Genomic DNA, 22,100 nt, shown 5'->3' on the forward strand with positions numbered 1-22,100 from the left:
TATATAAATATATATAAATATATATATATATATATATATATATATATATATATATATATATATAAATATATATAAATATATATATATATATATATATATATATATATATATATAAATATATATAAATATATATATATATAAATATATATATATATATTTATATATATATATTTATATATATATATTTATATATATATATATTTATAGGGTGAGGGTACCACCTCTGGTGCCAATGTGGGGACCCATAGCCTCGGAGAAGAAAATAAAAAGTATTCAGAGGAGACCTTGTGGTTTCTCACTGAACACTAATATTATCTTCTCCTACCACCCCCATTCTTTTGTATGTACACATATATATTTACTTTATTTGAACTTTGTTACAAAAAAGGAGTTACATATAGGTTACAAAGATGGTTGTCATAGGTTGTCGAGTTCCTCCAGCTCCTCAGATGGCGGGCAGGAACCCTGGATGCAGTGCGCATTTCCCCTCTGTATCGCCACACTGAGGCGCTGGAAAAGAAAGCTTGCAGCTCTCGGGTCCCTTGTTGTTTCAATGAGCCTAGAACCCAGTTCCTTCAAAAAACTGGTAGCACTTTTACCCCAGGCGCCGAGCGTCTCAGAAGCAATGGGGACAAAATTGTAGTGGTGATCCAGTTCTCTATACTTACGGGATTTGGCTGCTTCCCTGTGGGTGGCAGCGCCACCTGGTTGTGCAACACTGAGGTTAATGTAGGTGTTAGCCAGGGTTGATACGCACGTGTAGTCCCATACCAACTGCTTGCCATTCTTCCAGGGGTTCACTGTGATACCATCTGGGCGACCAATAAGAGCATCAGAGTTACGGGGCGTTAGGTAACGGGGCTCTCTTTCAGCTGGGCATCCATCTGTGGTGAGGCTCCTCTTGATGATGTCGTTAACTTCGCTGTGCCTCGAGTGCCATCCCCCTGTGCTTTGGCAGAGTAGGCCATGGTGACCGTACCTGTCAGCCACCACCTCGCCGCAAATACACCTATATCTGGTGTGGATTGGGGCAGCAAGGCGGAGGGCCACAGCAAATCGGAGGGCGTGTGGTGTGAGACGCGTGCCAGTTGCCGACTGGCAACTATATTATATATATATATATATTATATATATATTATATTATATATATATAATATATAATTATATATATATATATTATATATATATATATTAATTATAATATATAGGCAATTATATATATATATATATATATATATATATATATATTTATATATATATATATATATATATATATATATATATATATATATATAAATATATATATTTATATATATATATATATTTATATATATATATATATTTATATATTTATATATATTTATATATTTATATATATATATATATATATATATATATATATATATATATATATATATATATATATATATATATATTTATATATATATATTTTATTAAATATGACCGAAAAAGTAAGATTAATAATTCTAACACGAATTTTCTCAATCTTTCGTACATTTCTTTTCACTGTCGGAGGTAAATCATAAATCAATTCTCCAAAATTCATTTTTATTTCTAGTCTGACGCGACACGAGCGCGTTTCGTAAAACTTATTACATTTTCAAAGACTTTAGTTTACAAATACACAACTGAATAGAACTTACGCATCTCCGATTTTGTTTTTATATCTACATTTGAGAGAGGTGGATGGATTGAGGTGGCATTAATAGGGTATTAATTTCATAAACACAAGACAGAACAAGAGGTGGCATTAATAGGGTATTAATTTCATCAACACAAGACAGAACACGAAACAATGGGTATTGAATAGAAGTGATTGTAGAAAGACTATTGGTCCATATTTCTTGATGCTTCTATATTGGAGCGGAGTCTTGAAGTGGGTAGAATATAGTTGTGCATTAATTGGCTGTTGATTGCTGGTGTTGACTTCTTGATGTGTAATGCCTCGCAGACGTCAAGCCGCCTGCTATCGCTGTATCTATCGATGATTTCTGTGTTGTTTGCTAAGATTTCTCTGGTGATGGTTTGGTTGTGGGAAGAAACTATATGTTCCTTAATGGAGCCCTGTTGCTTATGCATCGTTAAACGCCTGGAAAGAGATGTTGTTGTCTTGCCTATATACTGAGTTTTTTGAGGCTTACAGTCCCCAAGAGGGCATTTGAAGGCATAGACGACGTTGGCCTCTTTTAAAGCGTTCTGTTTTGTGTCTGGAGAGTTTCTCATGAGTAGGCTGGCTGTTTTTTTGGTTTTATAGTAAATCGTCAGTTGTATCTTCTGATTTTTGTCTGTAGGGATAACGTTTCTACTAACAATAACTTTCAGGACCCTTTCTCCGTTTTATGGGCTGTGGAAAAGAAGTTCCTGTAAAATAGTCTAATAGGGGGTATAGGTGTTGTGTTAGTTGTCTCTTCAGAGGTTGCATTGCGTTTCACTTTCCTTCTTATGATGTCTTCCACGAAACCATTGGAGAAGCCGTTGTTGACTAGGACCTGCCTTACCGTACAGAGTTCTTCGTCGACTTGCTTCCATTCTGAGCTGTGGCTGAGAGCACGGTCGACATAAGCATTAACAACACTCCTCTTGTACCTGTCTGGGCAATCACTGTTGGCATTTAGGCACATTCCTATGTTTGTTTCCTTAGTGTAGACTGCAGTGTGGAAACCTCCGCTCCTTTCCATGACTGTTACATCTAGAAAGGGCAGCTTCCCATCCTTCTCCATCTCGTAAGTGAAACGTAACACAGAATTCTGCTCAAATGCCTCCTTCAGTTCCTGCAGATGTCTGACACTAGACTAGAAATAAAAATGAATTTTGGAGAATTGATTTTTGAATTACCATCAACAGTGAAAAGAAACGTAAGAAAAATCGAGAAAATTCGTGTTAGAATTATTAATCTTACTTTTTCAGTCATATTTAATAATATATGTCTACAGGAAAGACTGCTACCAAAAAATACCAATATTATATACATATATATATATATATATATATATATATATATATATATATATATATATATATATGGTGGGTAGAGTCTACCCACCATGAGAGTAAGGACAAGACAAGAACATATCGATGCCAACACAGAAGACAATGTCCAACATAACAGGCCAATTACACTGGATTAATCTTTGTGTTTAGATAGGAGTTGCCTCGTATGGGCCAATAAGCCTTCTGCAGCCCCTATGTTTATCCCTTATGTATCCCCCCATGTTTTTCACCTTCATTGTATTATCACCTGACCTAATGCGGGTATAAAATCAACTAGTATTGTAAGATCTGTTCACTTGAGAATGAACCATGGAGGTTCGAAACGTCGTGCAAATTATACAAATAAGTGTAATACACTCTATAGTAAATCACTTCTTTTCTTCACCTTAAAAGTACGAAAATGAGTTTTGGAGAACTCCTATTCCAATTAAGCCCTGATGCTAAGAAAATAGTTAGAGGGATAGAAGCCCTAAACCAGAAAATAATAAATACAGAATATGCGGTCATATTCAATGAAACATATATATATATATATATTGTGACGGTAACGCGTTGGTGTTCGGCTGTTTAAGGCTAGGGGTATGGCCTCGTCACATAGTTATAAAAAAAAATAGAAAAACTGGAACTTCGTCTGTGGTAAGGTAAGGAGAAGACACACAAAACACAAGTAAAACTTTAACAATGAAATTTTAATTACGTTAAATAAATCAAAACATGAAAATAATGCACAAACAAATTCTTATAATAAAATCAATCAATCAAAATAATAAGAATACTTAAATGACACAATGAAAAGTTACGTTAAGGCAAAATAACAAGAAGTGCAACACAAAGGTAAGTGGGAGGTGCTGGAATATTGGCTTAAAGCCACCACCTCTCTCAGTACACGCTAACGTCTAGCTGGGAGGAGTGCTGGCTACGAAAGCACTGAACATTCTGAGGACTGATGTTGGGGCGACCCCAGACATCAGGTAGTATTGGGGGGGGCGAGGCAGGTGCAGCCAGACCGGCGACCAATCAGCGGAGCCGTAGCGATCAACGGGTAGTTTGGTGGTTGGAGTTCGAACAGGTGGCTGGCTGCATACGTTTCTGCTCACCCTGGCAAGCCTTGCTGGTGTTGTTGTCGTTGTTGGACATTTCTTCCATAGTCTTTTTATATAATTGTGAAGACGTAATTATGGAGGGAAGAGCAGGCTCAATCTCTTGAAGGAGATTATCGTCACAATATATATATATATATATATATATATATATATATATATATATATATATATATATATATATAAATATATATATATATATATATATATGTCGTACCTAGTAGCCAGAACGCACTTCTCAGCCTACTATGCAAGGCCCGATTTGCCTAATAAGCCAAGTTTTACTGAATTAATATATTTTCTCAATTTTTTTTCTTATGAAATGATAATGCTACCCATTTCATTATGTATGAGTTAATTTTTTTTAATTTGAGTTAAAACTAACGTAGATATATGACCGAACCTAACCAACCCTACCTAACCTAACCTAACCTACCTTAACCTAACCTAAACTAACACAATTAAGTCAATAATTTATGGTATTAATATAATATAATAATAATAATTCAAATAAACTAATTGGAAACAATATTTTGAAAATAAAGAAAAGCAATCGGCCTATTAGGCAAATTAGGCCTTGCCTAATAGGCCGAGAAGTGTGTTCTGGCTACTAGGTGGTAGTAGAATCATTGTTTTTATAAAGACTTCAAGTGTGTGTTTCAGAAGTAACCGCTCCTCCGCCCTGAGAGCCTTCCCTCCAGGCCTGGACACACGATACCGCTCCGCCAGCCTCATGCATACTTGCCAGTATTGATATTTGTCAACACTGTCGGTGGGTCCTCGGCATTACTAGAGAACAGATGCTGGCCCGATCCCGCGGCACACAAAGGGATGGTATTTAGGAAGACTGACACCAGTGCTGATTATCTCCCACGGTGACACGGGATCCTCCCCACCATTGGCTGCTCTGAGCGACGCCACCCTTCATTTTCCAAGTTACAGAAGTACAAAATTAATTAGAAACAGCAAGTGACATTTCGTTTGCAGCGAGAGCAAAGTGTCGGTGGCATCTGGAAATGATATTATTCCGTAAACAAGAAAAAGGTGAGGCAAGTGACCAATTTAAAGCTGGTTCTGAGAGTATAAATAAAGGTCACAATGGTCATACTGGTGAGCATGACGGTTAGCAGCAAAAAATAAACTAATGAAGGTAACTGCATAAGGCCTTTTGGCCCGTACGAAAATCTGCCTAACTCTAATGAGTTATGGTAGACGACAGCTCGCAAAGCTCCACTTTGCATTCTTTAAGGACCCTGGCAAACACTTTGTCCGGCCCTGGGGATTTGCTTGGCTTGAGTTTCACTATTTGATTAATAACATCCTCCCTGGTAACTGCTAAACTAGTCATCCTGTCCACTTCCTCTTCTCCACCCTCATAGACTTTTTCGGCTGAGGGCATAATGTTAAGTTCATCTTTAGTAAATACAAAGAGATAAATTATTTATCTAAAATACTACTCATCTCTTCGTCGTTATCAGTTAACTGACCTGTTTCAGTTTTTAATGGACCTGTCCTTTCCCTAATCTTTGTTCGATATAACTGAAAAAACCTTGAGGATCTCTCTCTCTGTTTGACCTGCTATGCGAACTTCATAGTTTCTTTTTGCCCTCCTTATCTACTTTTAAACATTTCAAACCAGTTGTACGAATTCTTGTTCTCAACTGACTTCCCCATTCTTAATCCTTTTTTACCAAGCTCTCTTTCTACCTATAAGGTTCTTCATATCCTTTGTTTTCCATTTCGGGCCATTATTCGATCTATTCAATTTGTATGGTATACTACGTTCCTGTGCTTTGCTTACAATATTTTTAAATAAGTTATATTTTGAATCTACATCGAAAGCTCTTCTTATGTCATGCATTGCTGGGTTCACGTCTCGCTCCACGACAGGCCCCCTCCCCCTCCCTTTCCATGCCTTGCTAATCTGTTTCACCCCAAAAAATTTAAGGTCATTAAAATCAGCTTTTCGGAAATCTGTCACCTTAACAGAATTTTTCTCCAACAAATCTATTACATTCTATGCTAAATCTGATTTCTTTGTGATTACTGTTCCTTTGCTCACTCCCTATTTCGATATCATTAATTTGTATCTCCCTGTTAACCAACACCGAGATGAAAATAATGTTTTCCCGCGTTGGTTTAATGTGTTGTTCAAGGAATAAGCGTCTATTAATTCTAGAAAATCTTCTCGTACGTTATTCCTTTTTCTGTTAAGCCAACTTATTCCATTAAAATTAAAGTAAGACATTCTGCAAATACTGTTTGACTTAGAAGCTGCTGATATTTCATCCCATAGATGCTTTGCTTCCATTATGTTTAAGTTTGATGGCCTGAATGTAACTCATATTATAAGTTTTTTTTTCGATTTTTCGTTTAATTCTAACCAAATAGTTTCTTTTTTGTGGTTTTGAGACAATAAAGATATTGAAATTTGAAATATTTCCTCCCCTCCAGCTACCAGATCTTCATTATCCTCCCCTCCAGCTACCAGATCTTCATTATCCTCCCCTCCAGCTACCAGATCTTCATTATCCTCCCCTCCAGCTACCAGATCTTCATTATCCTCCCCTCCAGCTACCAGATCTTCATTATCCTCCCCTCCAGCTACCAGATCTTCATTATCCTCCCCTCCAGCTACCAGATCTTCATTATCCTCCCCTCCAGCTACCAGATCTTCATTATCCTCCCCTCCAGCTACCAGATCTTCATTATCCTCCCCTCCAGCTACCAGATCTTCATTATCCTCCCCTCCAGCTACCAGATCTTCATTATCCTCCCCTCCAGCTACCAGATCTTCATTATCCTCCCCTCCAGCTACCAGATCTTCATTATCCTCCCCTCCAGCTACCAGATCTTCATTATCCTCCCCTCCAGCTACCAGATCTTCATTATCCTCCCCTCCAGCTACCAGATCTTCATTATCCTCCCCTCCAGCTACCAGATCTTCAATATCCCCCCCTCCAGCTACCAGATCTTCATTATCCTCCCCTCCAGCTACCAGATCTTCATTATCCCCCCTCCAGCTACCAGATCTTCATTATCCTCCCCTCCAGCTACCAGATCTTCATTATCCTCCCCTCCAGCTACCAGATCTTCATTATCCTGCCCTCCAGCTACCAGATCTTCATTATCCTCCCCTCCAGCTACCAGATCTTCATTATCCTCCCCTCCAGCTACCAGATCTTCATTATCCTCCCCTCCAGCTACCAGATCTTCATTATCCTCCCCTCCAGCTACCAGATCTTCATTATCCCCCCCTCCAGCTACCAGATCTTCATTATCCTCCCCTCCAGCTACCAGATCTTCATTATCCTCCCCTCCAGCTACCAGATCTTCATTATCCTCCCCTCCAGCTACCAGATCTTCATTATCCTCCCCTCCAGCTACCAGATCTTCATTATCCTCCCCTCCAGCTACCAGATCTTCATTATCCTCCCCTCCAGCTACCAGATCTTCATTATCCTCCCCTCCAGCTACCAGATCTTCATTATCCTCCCCTCCAGCTACCAGATCTTCATTATCCTCCCCTCCAGCTACCAGATCTTCATTATCCTGCCCTCCAGCTACCAGATCTTCATTATCCTCCCCTCCAGCTACCAGATCTTCATTATCCTGCCCTCCAGCTACCAGATCTTCATTATCCTCCCCTCCAGCTACCAGATCATCATTATCCTCCCCTCCAGCTACCAGATCTTCATTATCCTGCCCTCCAGCTACCAGATCTTCATTATCCTCCCCTCCAGCTACCAGATCTTCATTATCCTGCCCTCCAGCTACCAGGATCTTCATTATCCTCCCCTCCAGCTACCAGATCATCATTATCCTCCCCTCCAGCTACCAGATCTTCATTATCCTGCCCTCCAGCTACCAGATCTTCATTATCCTGCCCCTCCAGCTACCAGATCATCATTATCCTCCCCTCCAGCTACCAGATCTTCATTATCCTTGCCCTCCAGCTACCAGATCTTCATTATCCTCCCCTCCAGCTACCAGATCATCATTATCCTCCCCTCCAGCTACCAGATCATCATTATCCTCCCCTCCAGCTACCAGATCATCATTATCCTCCCCTCCAGCTACCAGATCATCATTATCCTCCCCTCCAGCTACCAGATCATCATTATCCTCCCCTCCAGCTACCAGATCATCATTATCCTCCCCTCCAGCTACCAGATCATCATTATCCTCCCCTCCAGCTACCAGATCATCATTATCCTCCCCTCCAGCTACCAGATCATCATTATCCTCCCCTCCAGCTACCAGATCATCATTATCCTCCCCTCCAGCTACCAGATCATCATTATCCTCCCCTCCAGCTACCAGATCATTCCTTATCCTCCCCTCCAGCTACCAGATCATCATTATCCTCCCCTCCAGCTACCAGATCATCATTATCCTCCCCTCCAGCTACCAGATCATCATTATCCTCCCCTCCAGCTACCAGATCATCATTATCCTCCCCTCCAGCTACCAGATCATCATTATCCTCCCCTCCAGCTACCAGATCATCATTATCCTCCCCTCCAGCTACCAGATCATCATTATCCTCCCCTCCAGCTACCAGATCATCATTATCCTCCCCTCCAGCTACCAGATCATCATTATCCTCCCCTCCAGCTACCAGATCATCATTATCCTCCCCTCCAGCTACCAGATCATCATTATCCTGCCCCTCCAGCTACCAGATCATCATTATCCTCCCCTCCAGCTACCAGATCATCATTATCCTCCCCTCCAGCTACCAGATCATCATTATCCTGCCCTCCAGCTACCAGATCATCATTATCCTCCCCTCCAGCTACCAGATCATCATTATCCTGCCCCTCCAGCTACCAGATCATCATTATCCTCCCCTCCAGCTACCAGATCATCATTATCCTCCCCTCCAGCTACCAGATCATCATTATCCTCCCCTCCAGCTACCAGATCATCATTATCCTGCCCTCCAGCTACCAGATCATCATTATCCTCCCCTCCAGCTACCAGATCATCATTATCCTGCCCTCCAGCTACCAGATCATCATTATCCTGCCCTCCAGCTACCAGATCATCATTATCCTCCCCTCCAGCTACCAGATCATCATTATCCTCCCCTCCAGCTACCAGATCATCATTATCCTCCCCTCCAGCTACCAGATCATCATTATCCTGCCCTCCAGCTACCAGATCATCATTATCCTCCCCTCCAGCTACCAGATCATCATTATCCTGCCCTCCAGCTACCAGATCATCATTATCCTGCCCTCCAGCTACCAGATCATCATTATCCTGCCCTCCAGCTACCAGATCATCATTATCCTGCCCTCCAGCTACCAGATCATCATTATCCTCCCCTCCAGCTACCAGATCATCATTATCCTCCCCTCCAGCTACCAGATCATCATTATCCTCCCCTCCAGCTACCAGATCTTCATTATCCTCCCCTCCAGCTACCAGATCATCATTATCCTGCCCTCCAGCTACCAGATCATCATTATCCTCCCCTCCAGCTACCAGATCTTCATTATCCTCCCCTCCAGCTACCAGATCATCATTATCCTCCCCTCCAGCTACCAGATCATCATTATCCTCCCCTCCAGCTACCAGATCATCATTATCCTCCCCTCCAGCTACCAGATCTTCATTATCCTCCCCTCCAGCTACCAGATCATCATTATCCTGCCCTCCAGCTACCAGATCATCATTATCCTCCCCTCCAGCTACCAGATCTTCATTATCCTCCCCTCCAGCTACCAGATCATCATTATCCTCCCCTCCAGCTACCAGATCATCATTATCCTCCCCTCCAGCTACCAGATCATCATTATCCTCCCCTCCAGCTACCAGATCATCATTATCCTCCCCTCCAGCTACCAGATCATCATTATCCTCCCCTCCAGCTACCAGATCATCATTATCCTCCCCTCCAGCTACCAGATCATCATTATCCCTGTAAGTATACTAACTCGTAGCCTTTTTTTGGTTAACAGAGACAAGCGAAAAGGAACTAAATATAAAATTCCATAACTTCTTGCACCACTAAGTGTTATGGGAGTAGTAAAAGATTCGTGATTATATATGAAAAAAATTAATACACAATGATGGTAACATCTTTAAGCTGAGGGCGACTGTGTTCTCTGTGTGTTTTCCCTCCCCTCCCTCCCCCCCCCCCCGACAGCTCACAAGAATAGACCATAAACCCCCAACTCATGCGAATTGACAGTCAACCCCTACACTCACGAGCATAGACATTCAACCGCCCAACACACGTATAAACAGTCACCCCCCCACCCCACACACACGTATAGCCAGTCAACCCCCACACAAACAAACGTATAGACAGTCAAGCCCCCACACACACACGTATAAAGAGTCAACCCCCCCCCCACTCAGAGCATAAACAGTCAACCCCCCTCCCCCACACACACACGTATAGACATTAACCCCCCACACACACGTATAGACAGTAACCCCCCACACACACACGTATAGACAGTAACCCCCCACACACACATGTATAGACAGTAACCCCCCCCACGCACGTATAGACAGTAACCCCCCACACACAAGTATAGACAGTAACCCCCCACACACACACACATATAGACAGTAACCCCCACACACACGTATAGACAGTAACCCCCCACACACACGTATAGACAGTCAACCCCCCACACACACGTATAGACAGTAACCCCCCACACACACGTATAGACAGTAACCCCCCACACACACGTATAGACAGTAACCCCCCACACACACGTATAGACAGTAACCCCCAACACACACGTATAGACAGTAACCCCCCACACACACGTATAGACAGTCAACCCCCCACACATACGTATAGACAGTCAACCCCCCACACATACGTATAGACAGTCAACCCCCCACACACACGTATAGACAGTCAACCCCCCCCCACTCAGAGCATAGACGGTCAACCCTCCCCCCACACACAAGTACAGAGAGTCATTCCCCCTCACACGTACAGGCAGTCATCCCCCACACGTACAGGCAGTCATCCCCCCACACGTACAGGCAGTCATCCCCCACACGTACAGGCAGTCATCCCCCCACACGTACAGGCAGTCATCCCCCTCACACGTACAGGCAGTCATCCCCCCACACGTACAGGCAGTCATCCCCCCACACGTACAGGCAGTCATCCCCCCACACGTACAGGCAGTCATCCCCCCACACGTACAGGCAGTCATCCCCCCACACGTACAGGCAGTAATCCCCCCACACGTACAGGCAGTCATCCCCCCACACGTACAGGCCGTCATCCCCTCACACGTACAGGCAGTCATCCCCCCACACGTACAGGCAGTCATCCCCCCACACGTACAGGCAGTCATCCCCCCACACGTACAGGCAGTCATCCCCCCACACGTACAGGCAGTCATCCCCTATACGTACAGGAAGTCAACCCCCCCCCAACACACACGTACAGGAAGTCAACCCCCCCCCCCAACACACACGTACAGGAAGTCAACCCCCCCCCCAACACACACGTACAGGAAGTCAACCCCCCCCCAACCCCCCAACCCCATCAAATATTTTCTCATTTTCAAAACGTGATAAAATCCACATTTGATAGTTTTGTCACGTTTTAAATTTCGTTTACTATATATGTTTTGAGAATTTGTAAATACGATTATAAAACCTGAGGTCATAACGTTTTATTAAAACATGTTTTAAATGTTATGACATAATGTTTTAGAGTAAAGGTTTTTAAAACGTTGATGTTAATTATTAATTATTAGAATTATTAGGTATAATTATTGCATTTGGAAAGAGGCCGACATAAAGACAGAGGAGAGAAACAAAGGGAGACAGACAGAAGGAGAGAGGAAATAAACAAAAAGATAGAGTAGAGCGAGAGAGAAGGAAGAGAGAGCTGAGAGACAGAGAGAGAGAGAGAGAGCTGAGAGACAGAGAGAGAGAGAGAGAGAGAGAGAGAGAGAGAGAGAGAGAGAGAGAGAGAGAGAGAGAGAGAGAGAGAGAGAGAGAGAGAGAGAGAGAGAGACATAAGAGTGAGAGAGAAGAGATGAAAGAGTGGTATACAAGTTTGTAGGCGACGATCTCTTGTGAGGCGTAAAGAGGCTATAGGCACTGACCAGCTCTCAGCACCGCCAGCATCCCGTCACCAAGGGTGTGACCCCAGGCGAGAGTGTTGTATTCCCCAGGCACTGATGGCACCTTCTCTACTGACACACACAACCCAGGCACTGATGGCACCTTCTCTACTGTCACACACAACTAGTGTTGTGTGTGACTAGTAGTCTTTCCATACACACTCAAAAAAATAGACACACACACACACACGCTCAAACACATGCACACGCTCACAAGCACACCCTCACAGGCATTCGATCACACACACACACACACACACACGCCTAAACACACACACGCTCACACGCACCCGCTCACACGCACACACTCACATACACACACGCACACACTCGTTCACGCGCACACACTCGTTCACACGCACAAACTCACACGTTACGAGCTCATGCTCACACACACAGTCAGGATCCAGACGGGATCTCACCATGGGTACTAAAAGAGTGCGCAGAGGCACTTTGCTTGCCACTCTCCATAGAGTATAGTAGGTCACTGGAGACGGGAGACCTACAAGAAATATGGAAGACGGCGAATGTGGTCCCAATATACAAAAAGGGTGACAGACAAGAGACACTGAACTACAGGCCAGTGTCCTTGACTTGTATACCATGCAAGGTGATGGAGAAAATCGTGAGAAAAAAACTGGTAACACATCTGGAGAGAAGGGACTTCGTGACAAATCGCCAACATGGGTTCAGGGAGGGTAAATTTTCCCTTTCTGGCTTAACAGAATTCTACGACCAGGTGACAAAGATTAAGCAAGAAAGAGAAGACTGGGTGGACTGCATTTTCTTGGATTGTCGGAAAGCCTTTGGCACAGTATCCCATAAGAGGCTGGTACATAAGCTGGAGAGACAGGCAGGTGTAGCTGGTAAGGTGCTCCAGTGGATAAGGGGGTACCTAAGCAATAGGAAGCAGAGAGTTACGGTGAGGGTTGAAACCTCAGATTAGCGACATCAGTGGAGTCCCCCAGGTCTCTGTACTCGGTACTATCCTGTTTCTGATATACGTAAATGATCTCCCGGAGGTTATAGACTCATTTCCCTCAATGCTTGCTGACGGTGCGAAAATTATGAGAAGGATTAAGACAGAGAAGGACTGCTTGAGGATTCGAGAAGACCTAGACAAACTGAAGGAATAGTCGAACAAGTGGTTGTTAGATTTTAACCCAAGCAAATGTAATGTAATGAAGATAGGTGTAGGGAGCAGGAGGCCAGATACAAGGTATCATTTGGGATATGAAATTCTCCAAGAGTCAGAGAGAGAAAAGACTTGGGGGTTAATATCACGCAAAGACCTGTCTCCCTGCAGCCCATATCAAGAGGATAACATCAGCAGCATATGCCAGGTTGGCTAACATAAGAACGGCATTTAGTAACTTGTGTAAGAAATCATTCAGCACTTTGTATACCACATATGTCAGGCTAATCATGGCGTATGCAGCCCCAGCATGGAGGGGGTCATGTCATATCTAGTAAGGATAAGACTAAATTGGAAAAGGTTCAAAGGTTTGCCACCAGACTAGTACCCGAGCTGAGAGGTATGAGCTACGAGGAGAGACCACGGTAATTAAACCTCACGTCGCTGGAAGACAGAAGAGTTAGGGGGAGAACATATTCACCACATTCAAGATTTTCATAGGAATTGATAGGGTAAATAAAGATGGGTTATTTAAATAATTATCATAAGGGGCATACGCACTAAGGGAATACAGGTGGAAACTGAGTGCTCAAATAAGCCATATAGATATTAGAAAGAACTTTTTTAGTGTCAGAGTTGTTGACAAATGGAATGCATTAGGAAGTGATGTGGTGGAGGCTGTCTCCATACAGTTTCAAGTGTCGATATGATAGAGTCCAATAGGCTCAGTAACCTGTACACCAGTTGATTGACAGTTCAGAGGCGGGACCAAAGAGCCACAGCTCAATCCACGCAAGCACAAATAGGTTAGTACAAATAGGTGAGTACACACACACATGCACACTTACACGCAAACCTTCAAACACATACACACGCACACACACTCGCTCACACACACACACACACACTCTCACACAGTGGATAGAGGAAGGATAGACTGGGAGAACAAGGAACCGCATGGAGGAGAGGATACATGGAGTGCCCAACTAATGGAGGTGGCGCCAAGAAACCTTCTAAACCAACATGTCAGGGAACCCACAAGGATGAGAGGAAACGAGAAACCAGCGAGACTCGACCTAGTCTTCACTCTGAACGACTCCGACATAAGGGAAATCGGCAATGAGGCCCCAGTAGGAATGAGCGACCACAGTGTACTGGCGTTTGAGTATCTGGTTGAGGAAGGGTTATTGAACTCGAGGAGGGATACTGAAAACAAAAAAACTGGCATTGCGGAAGGGAAACTACCAGGAGTTAAGAAAATTCCTAACAGATATAACATGGGAAACAGAGCTGAGGAGAAAGACGGCCCTGACATGATGGACTTCATCACGCACAAGTGAAAGGAAGCAGCAAACAAGTTTGTCCCAGTCCAAAAGGAAAACAATGAAATGAAGATGAGAAACCCATGGTTTAATCAGAGATGTAGGCTAGCTAAGCAGCAAAGTATAAGGGCATGGATAAACTATAGGAATAACAGGACACTGGAGAGCAGAGAAAGATACCAGAATGCCAGGAATGAATATGTCAGAATGAGAAGAGAGGAAGAAAGACAATACGAAAATGACATCGCGAGCAAGGCAAAGACTCAACCTAAATTGCTGCACAGCCACATCAGGAGAAAAATAATAGTAAAGGAACAGGCAATGAAATTAAGAATAGGGGCAGAAGGATTGTTATGATCTCAGCCTACAGGAGAAACGAGTCTCCCTCCTTGAGAGTTATTCAGCAAGCCTGACCTAACTAGAAGGTCTAGCAAATATTGAGGTGATAACCCATATGAAAAAATGGCTGGTTGGATATGTAAAACAATTTAAGATTATGGGCAGTAAGTAAGGAAATAGATAAATGACTGGCTAGGAGATGTGGACATTTTGCTGGAGGCGTGAGGCTCGCTTCCGGAGGACCTTGACCTCACTTGAGTGCCAGACATCGCAGGGGGAAGCCGCGCTCCGTTGAGCTCCCGTCAGAAGGGAACCCCTAGTGATATATCTCTAAGAGAAGAGAAGTGTGCAGACGTGCCAGCTGTGGAATCGAGCTGGGGACGTGTGGTCTCAAGTCGTGGACGATAATTAGTGAATATTAAGCCGCCCGGAGGCATTATTGTGGGCCGTGGGAGCGCCCTGACCAGACGCCGTCAGAGGGAAAGCGCCCTCGACCAATTAATCTGTGGTAAGCACGATAAACGCCAGTTCATAGTGATTGTTTGTAGTTGGTCGTGTGCCCAGCGACAGTAGCGATGTTTATTTATAGGTTAGACATGTTTTAATAAGGCAGAAGGCCTGAAATAGGAGAGTGAAGAGGGAGGAGCACGGAGCGACGTCCATCCCCTCTGAGCTCTGACGGACGACTGAGGGAGCCCGGCTCCGGATGGAGGAAGACCCTCCCAGTGAGTGAGGACCGCCGCCAGGCGAGGTGGAGTATAGACCCGCCCAAAACGGGGGAGTCCACTCTCACTGTATGTAGAGAACAGATAGAGGTTTGAGGCAAGCATATTGTGTGGTTATTTTTGTTTATGTGTTAAAGGGGAACGTTTTATTGGAGTGTCGATGGGTTGCAGGTTTGTCTTTTGGGGAAGAAGTTGCTGAGAACTTCGAAGCCAGCAGATGATGTAGCTGATGAGACTCCAAGGTAGTGGAGCAGAGGACCTCGAGCTGTGAGGAGAAGCAGCAGAGAAGAGGAGTGTCACGTGCTTCTGTAGAGGTGGTGTAGCAGCCAAGAGAGCTGTGGAAGAACATAACAGAAGGGTGAAGCACCGTAGTTGCACAAGGAAACTTCATGATAGCAGCCTGGAGGAGCTGCAGAGGATCCTGGTAGTGAAGCCCGGAAGAACCTAAAGATATTAGGGTAGTGAACTTCCAGAGGTGGAAGGGGAAGTTCTGGTGGATTACTAGTAGGGAGTTGATAATGTTTGGTTGTCATTAGCGTGCAAGACGCAGTGAGAGGTGAGTGACTGTTGGCATTCTTATGTCAAGGAGTTTTTTTTATACTGAAGTATCAATTAACATTTGTACTGGTATATGTTATTGCATTCAAATGCTGATTTTCTATATATATATGTTATCTTGCTGATGGTGCAACAGTGTATGTAGGCTTGACCAACTTGAGGAGGTTAATAGTATCAGGTGGTGAACCAGGAGATAGGATACCACTTGATAAGCTGATAATAGAGTTCTGATGGTATTGGAGTGCAACCTGATTGTGATATTATAGAGTATAGGATTCATTATTATTATATGTGTGTATGTATCGTGTATGTGCTTTGTTCAGTAAATGTGTCACAATTTGCTAGTGTTTGCCCTTGTCCTAGTGAGGCTTCCCAGGAGGTAGTAACGAAGGAGAGAGAGAGAGAGAAAGAACCAAGAACCACTGCTCTGGACAGGGTAAAAGGTAATACTAATAAGTCAAAAGGGGATTGAGGAGATCATATCACCTAAGGAGAGAGTGGGGAGTCACAGCGGCTCGAGTGGGTGTGTGCACGTGACAACGAGGCTGAGTGTTGGAGCCGCATCCCCTAAACGTGTGACGTGGAGCCCCTCTCCAAGAGCCAGAAGCGCCTAGTGTGATCTCCTAGTGAAGTGTAAGCACTCTACCGAGTTGTGGGTTGGGTTGTCCGTAGAGAAGGATCAACGACGACAACACCAACCAACCCACAGTCTATAATAGGATTCACTATAAATGACAAGGAAGTGTGCGAGGAACTGAATAAGAAATTCCAGGAGATCTTTACTTTAGAGCAAGAAGAGATTCCAGAGATAAGAGAGGGAATAGTTCACCAGGAACCACTATAAGAGATTGAGATTACCAGTTGGGAAGTAAGGAAGTTGTTTCTAGTGTTGGACGTGATGGCCCAGATGAAATCTCCCCTTAAATACTAAAGGAAGGAGCAGAAGCACTGTGCTTGCCACTCTCCATAGTGTATAACAAATCACTGGCAACAGGGGAACTGCCAGAAATTTGGAAAGCAGCTAATGTAGTCCCGATATACTAGAAACGGGATAGACAAGAGGCACTGAACTACAGGCCAGAGTCCCTAACCTGCATACCATGAAAGCTGATGGAGAAGATTGTGTGAAGAAAGCTAGTGGAACATCTGGAGCGAAGGAACTTTGTAACACCGCATCAACATGGGTTCAGGGATGGCAAGTCCTGCCTCACAGGGATAATTGAATTTTACGACCAGGCAACAAAAATCAGGCAAGAAAGAGAGATGAGCAGACTGCATATTTTTGAATTGCCAGAAAGCCTTTGATACAGTACCACACAAGAGACTATTAAAAAAGCTGGAAATACAGGCTGGTGTGAAAGGGGAGGTACTCCATTGGATAAGGGAGTTCCTAATCAAAACAAGAAAACGAGTCACTGTGCGGGGTGAGGTCTCGGATTGGCGTGACGTCACAAGTGGAATCCCGCAGGGGTCAGTCCTTGGACCAGTACTGTTTTTAATATATGTAAATGATCTCCCAACGGGTATAGAATCGTTTCTCTCAATGTTTGCTGATGATGCAAAAAAACATTTGATGGATTGAAACAGTGGATGATAATAGGAGGACACAGGACGACCTAGACAGACTGAATGAATGGACCAACAAATGGCTGCTAAAATTTAACCCGAGTAAATGCAAAGTAATGAAACTACGCGGTGGAGGAGGCCAGACACAAGATACAGAATAGGAGATGAAGTACTTAATGAAACGGAAAGAGAGAAAGATATAGGAATTGATATCACACCAAACCTGTCTCCTGAAGCCCACATAAAGAGAATAACGTCTGCGGCATATGCGAGGCTGGCTAACATCAGAACAGCCTTCAGGAACCTGTGTAAGGAATCATTCAGAATCTTGTACACCACATACGTAAGACCAGTTCTGTAGTATTCGGCCCCAGCATGGAGCCTGTACCTTGTCAAGCACAAGACGAAGCTGGAAAAAGTTCAGAGGTATGTTACTAGACTAGTCCCAGAACTAAGCGGCATGAATTATGTGGAAAGGCTGCGGGAAATGCACCTTACGACACTGGAAGACAGAAGAGTAAGGGGAGACATGATCACTACCTACAAAATTCTCAGGGGAATTGAAAGGATAGACAAGGATAAACGATTCAACACTGGCGGTACGCAAATAAGGGGACACAGATGGAAACTGAGTACCTAAAGGAGCCACAGGGACGTTAGAAAGAACTTTTTCGGTGTCAGAGTAGTTAACAGGTGAGTAGATTATTTGGAGACAGATAGAGCCACCTATGTAGGGTAATCAGATAAGAAAATCAGAAGCGGGGAGCCACATAGTGCCACTCCATATTAGGTCACCCAAGGTGTGAGTGGTAGCAGTCGAAAAAACAGTGAAGATAGGTATCTATTATGTGCCACTATGATCATGTTCATTTACAGTAAAGTATGACAATATATTTAAGTAAAAATGAATTTATTTGTATAATAAACACTCGTGGGTGAGTGCCAGTTACGCCCCCACATTCCTCTATGGGGCAGGTGTAAAACAGGTTCCTCCCGGTGAGGGTGGTCGCCCGTACCCTTCCTCGCACCTAATGGCCTTGACTTTACCGTAACAGAGTTCCACACCCAGCGGAGGTCGAGTGGGTCTTATATAGGGGTATTAAATTATAAATCTCCTCCAGGGGTTAAAAAAAATCAAAGAATTTATTAATGTTTTATTAGGTAAAAATCACAAATGATGTATAAGAAGTTAATTATGGCCCCTATCCCTCTCCCCCCTCCACCTCCCCTTCCTCATCTGAGTAGAATTCTGACGTCTCCCCATCCGTGGTGAGTGGGGGGAGGTCTTGACCCCCTCCCCCATCTCTTGGGGGAGTGGGGTGAGTTGGCTGGTTGCCTTTTGGACGACTTTCCTTCTGACTCTCATCTGAAGTGTTCTGGAAAGAGATGGGGAAAATAATTTATAGGACTATATCTTTTATTTGAAAAATATTCTATTTCCTCTAAGAACAGTTAGTACATACCTCTCCCCCTGCAGGAGCGACCTTGTGTCCTCTACAGCAGGCATCATCAATTAGGGTACGTAACAGCATCTTGTTTGGGGCAGACCTTCCTCGTAGAATTACTACTCTACAAATGTGGACAGGTCCTAAGAATTGCACTGAAAAAAAAAGAAGAGGTAAAATAGAGGTTGAGCAAACTTTCTATTGTGGGAAAAAAAATAAATCTTTACCAGAAAGTGAGGGTAATACTAACCAGGCCCTTCAAGGACTTCAATCTTCCCTGCGTGTGTTTCTGGGGAGACGCCTTCCATTTGTAGGATAAGGGGGATGGGGGTCTTCTAGGGAGGTTGTGGGGTGAGAGGTGTTTTATATGTGGGGTAATCCCCCTGTTAGGTGGGTTGCCTAGCTAACAAAAATATTCTCTACACCACCTATAAGAACCAACCCTTACTCCTCTACAAAATGTCCTAACACAGTGATGTTTCATAGGAAAATATCGTCTCGCATAAGCGAGGGCTCGTTTATCATTTAATTTTAAACTAACGCTTGAAAATACATTATGTAAGTAATGTACTGTTGAAGGCAACCCCAGGTGACTCACCCTATGGACGAACATTACGCAATACAGTCCACAAGCAAGGGTAAAATCACTCTGGAGTCTGTAGCACATTCCAAACACCTTTGTTATTGTGTTAGTTTTAATAAATCCTTGAAAATAATGTCCATAAGTAACCGCCGACATTGCATAACTATCGAAAAAAAACATTCGATGTTTAACTTTATCAACATAAATAGCTACCCAATGTCCCATAGTTAATCTGCTATGTGATGGTAAAATATTAGTTATGAGAACAATAGGTTTTCTTGATGAGATATTTAAATGTTCTATTTCATCAGCATTATAACAACCTAGGTAGAGTGCTCGATCCCCTAGATTATTTTTTAAATTAATATTTATATCATTACAATTCATTATGTTTTTAAGCTCGCACGTCACACAGAACAGTTCTCTGTCCGTCGATGGATAGTACCCCGGTCGTTTCCCCAAACAGTAAAACCAGCCTGTTATATGTAACACCACCGCCAAACTCAAGCTCCATACGCAAGTTGCCAGATTTCTCCACAGGGAGGGAATCCTTTGTTTGAATGGTGGTTAAGTCAAAGGCGAATATCGATCTTCCCTTATTAAAAGTGTCATAGGCTAGAAGTGAATCACGCTCTAAGCCTAATGTCTTCAAAGTTTCGTAATAAAGGCGGGCATAATGATTGTCGAAATCACCACCATTTCGGTAAATTGCATTATTGTTCAAATACATGGCGATATTTTTCAGTTTTGCATTTTCAAAATATAATCCATTACCTTGGTGAAGGCCAGCGAAATAATTCATTGGCACAATTACCATGAATATCCTGTGAGGAATTACTTGCGCCCAAGGCTGATCAATTAAGAGACTAGTTTGATTCCCTGCTAGGACATATGTTTTAGAAATGGTTTTATTGAAAGTATAGCTTATGGGGTCGGGGGATGCTAACAGTGAGCTGTTTAAGGCTAGGTAAGCACTTGGGTAGGGGAACACTCGTGTTACCCACAACTTAGCATAATCCATATGCAGCCGATACTTAGAGCCATCGTCCACACTTGTATTTAGCACCCAAGCATGTGGGGAGAGCTCCAATCTTAGGCGCACATCTATATTATCTAATATGTATTGGTCTAGGGTTGTTACGTCCAATAGTAGGGGAAAACACATTGACAATCCTTTACCTTTTAAATCGGTCATAAATTTTTTATCCTTGGCGGTTGCCCCAGTAAAAAATGTATTAGTAAATTCGTTAGGGATTACACCATCATCACTCCAGTCCCTACGAAAGGCTCCAATCCTCCCCAAGGAAGACATTTTTGATGGAGGCATGGAGGTAATTAATTTAATAAACGACCAATAATTAAAATTAGAATTTGTTTCAACTACCTGCTCTCCTAAAAACACCTGAACACCTTTAAACATGGTATTTGACAACCCATTAACAAATTCCACATGGTCATCCTCTTCCAATTTTGTGGTATCGTCATCTTTCGTTAAAGATACCTTAAAATCTATAACAATATTAGCTAGATCTAAGAAGGCGCCCTGGGTTCCGGGGATGCGGAATTCTAAGTAATTATCCCGCAAACGTTGATTAATAGGGAGGTTAACAGGTAGAATGTCTATTTGCTGTGTGGAGGCAATTGAACTCTCCACATTACGTATTCTGTTACTTCTAGGAAATTGGTCAATAATACTGGAAGTATAATATTCTACAGGGATTTTCAACCCAGCTCCACTAGCCTCCGCCATGATCTCCTCCGAAAGGTGAAGTATGACTGCTTACTGTAGTGAAAATACATCATTTTTATACCCAAGGGCTCGTTTACATTTATTATTTTTATTTTTTCTTCTCCTAGAGAGTCTTTTAATTTTCCCGCCTGCTACCAATTTCTTCCCCACAGTCTTAAGAGCATCAATACCGTGAGTTCTCAGAGCGCTCTTTACATCCCGTCTACCACTGGTTAAATCACCAAGAACATTTTTCCCAAAATCGATAGCAGTCGGCGTTACAGTTTTCATGAAAAATGGTATGGCTCGTCGAGCCAAGCCGGCTAAGGTCCCAAAAAAACCACCACCAGATCTGAGATAAGGCGCTTGGAATGTGCGTATGTCATTCATCGCTCCCCCCCTCACCCCGTATCTCCCAGAGAGGGGGGAGAAGATCTCCCCATACTCCTTCTGGGAGGGTGTGTGG

At 43.2% G+C, this 22,100-nt stretch overlaps 2 protein-coding genes across 2 annotated transcripts; both read right to left on the reverse strand.

Annotated features, from left to right (window-relative positions):
* Window positions 1–5,307: 5,307 nt before the first annotated feature.
* On the reverse strand, window positions 5,308–7,901 carry LOC138366128 (golgin subfamily A member 6-like protein 2). The gene is made up of 4 exons (XM_069326868.1): window positions 7,140–7,901; window positions 6,497–7,095; window positions 5,820–5,908; window positions 5,308–5,501 (listed from the first exon to the last, which is right to left on the reverse strand). The coding sequence occupies exons 1-4, from the start codon at window positions 7,899–7,901 to the stop codon at window positions 5,308–5,310; spliced, it is 1,644 nt and encodes a 547-aa protein (XP_069182969.1).
* Window positions 7,902–8,924: 1,023 nt separating this feature from the next.
* Window positions 8,925–12,236, reverse strand: LOC138366129 (golgin subfamily A member 6-like protein 2). Its single transcript, XM_069326869.1, has 2 exons — window positions 12,215–12,236; window positions 8,925–9,631 (listed from the first exon to the last, which is right to left on the reverse strand). The coding sequence occupies exons 1-2, from the start codon at window positions 12,234–12,236 to the stop codon at window positions 8,925–8,927; spliced, it is 729 nt and encodes a 242-aa protein (XP_069182970.1).
* Window positions 12,237–22,100: the final 9,864 nt, after the last annotated feature.

This window comes from Procambarus clarkii, chromosome 18 (genome assembly GCF_040958095.1).
Source record: "Procambarus clarkii isolate CNS0578487 chromosome 18, FALCON_Pclarkii_2.0, whole genome shotgun sequence".
Taxonomy (NCBI): Eukaryota; Metazoa; Arthropoda; class Malacostraca; order Decapoda; family Cambaridae; genus Procambarus; species Procambarus clarkii.

Bases quoted from the DNA above. Each gene is read 5' to 3' on its own strand.
- LOC138366128 (XM_069326868.1), bottom strand. From the start codon at position 7,901: ATGAAGATCCTGGTAGCTGGAGGGCAGGATAATGAAGATCTGGTAGCT. The intron at 5,909-6,496 runs GTTAGAATTAAA...AAATATTGTAAG, and splicing joins CACAAAAAAGAAACTATTTG to CAAAGCACAGGAACGTAGTA. The intron at 5,502-5,819 runs GTAGAAAGAGAG...TTATGCCCTCAG, and splicing joins GGATATGAAGAACCTTATAG to CCGAAAAAGTCTATGAGGGT.
- LOC138366129 (XM_069326869.1), bottom strand. From the start codon at position 12,236: ATGCTGGCGGTGCTGAGAGCTG. The intron at 9,632-12,214 runs GTCAGTGCCTAT...ATGATCTGGTAG, and splicing joins GCTGGCGGTGCTGAGAGCTG to CTGGAGGGGAGGATAATGAA.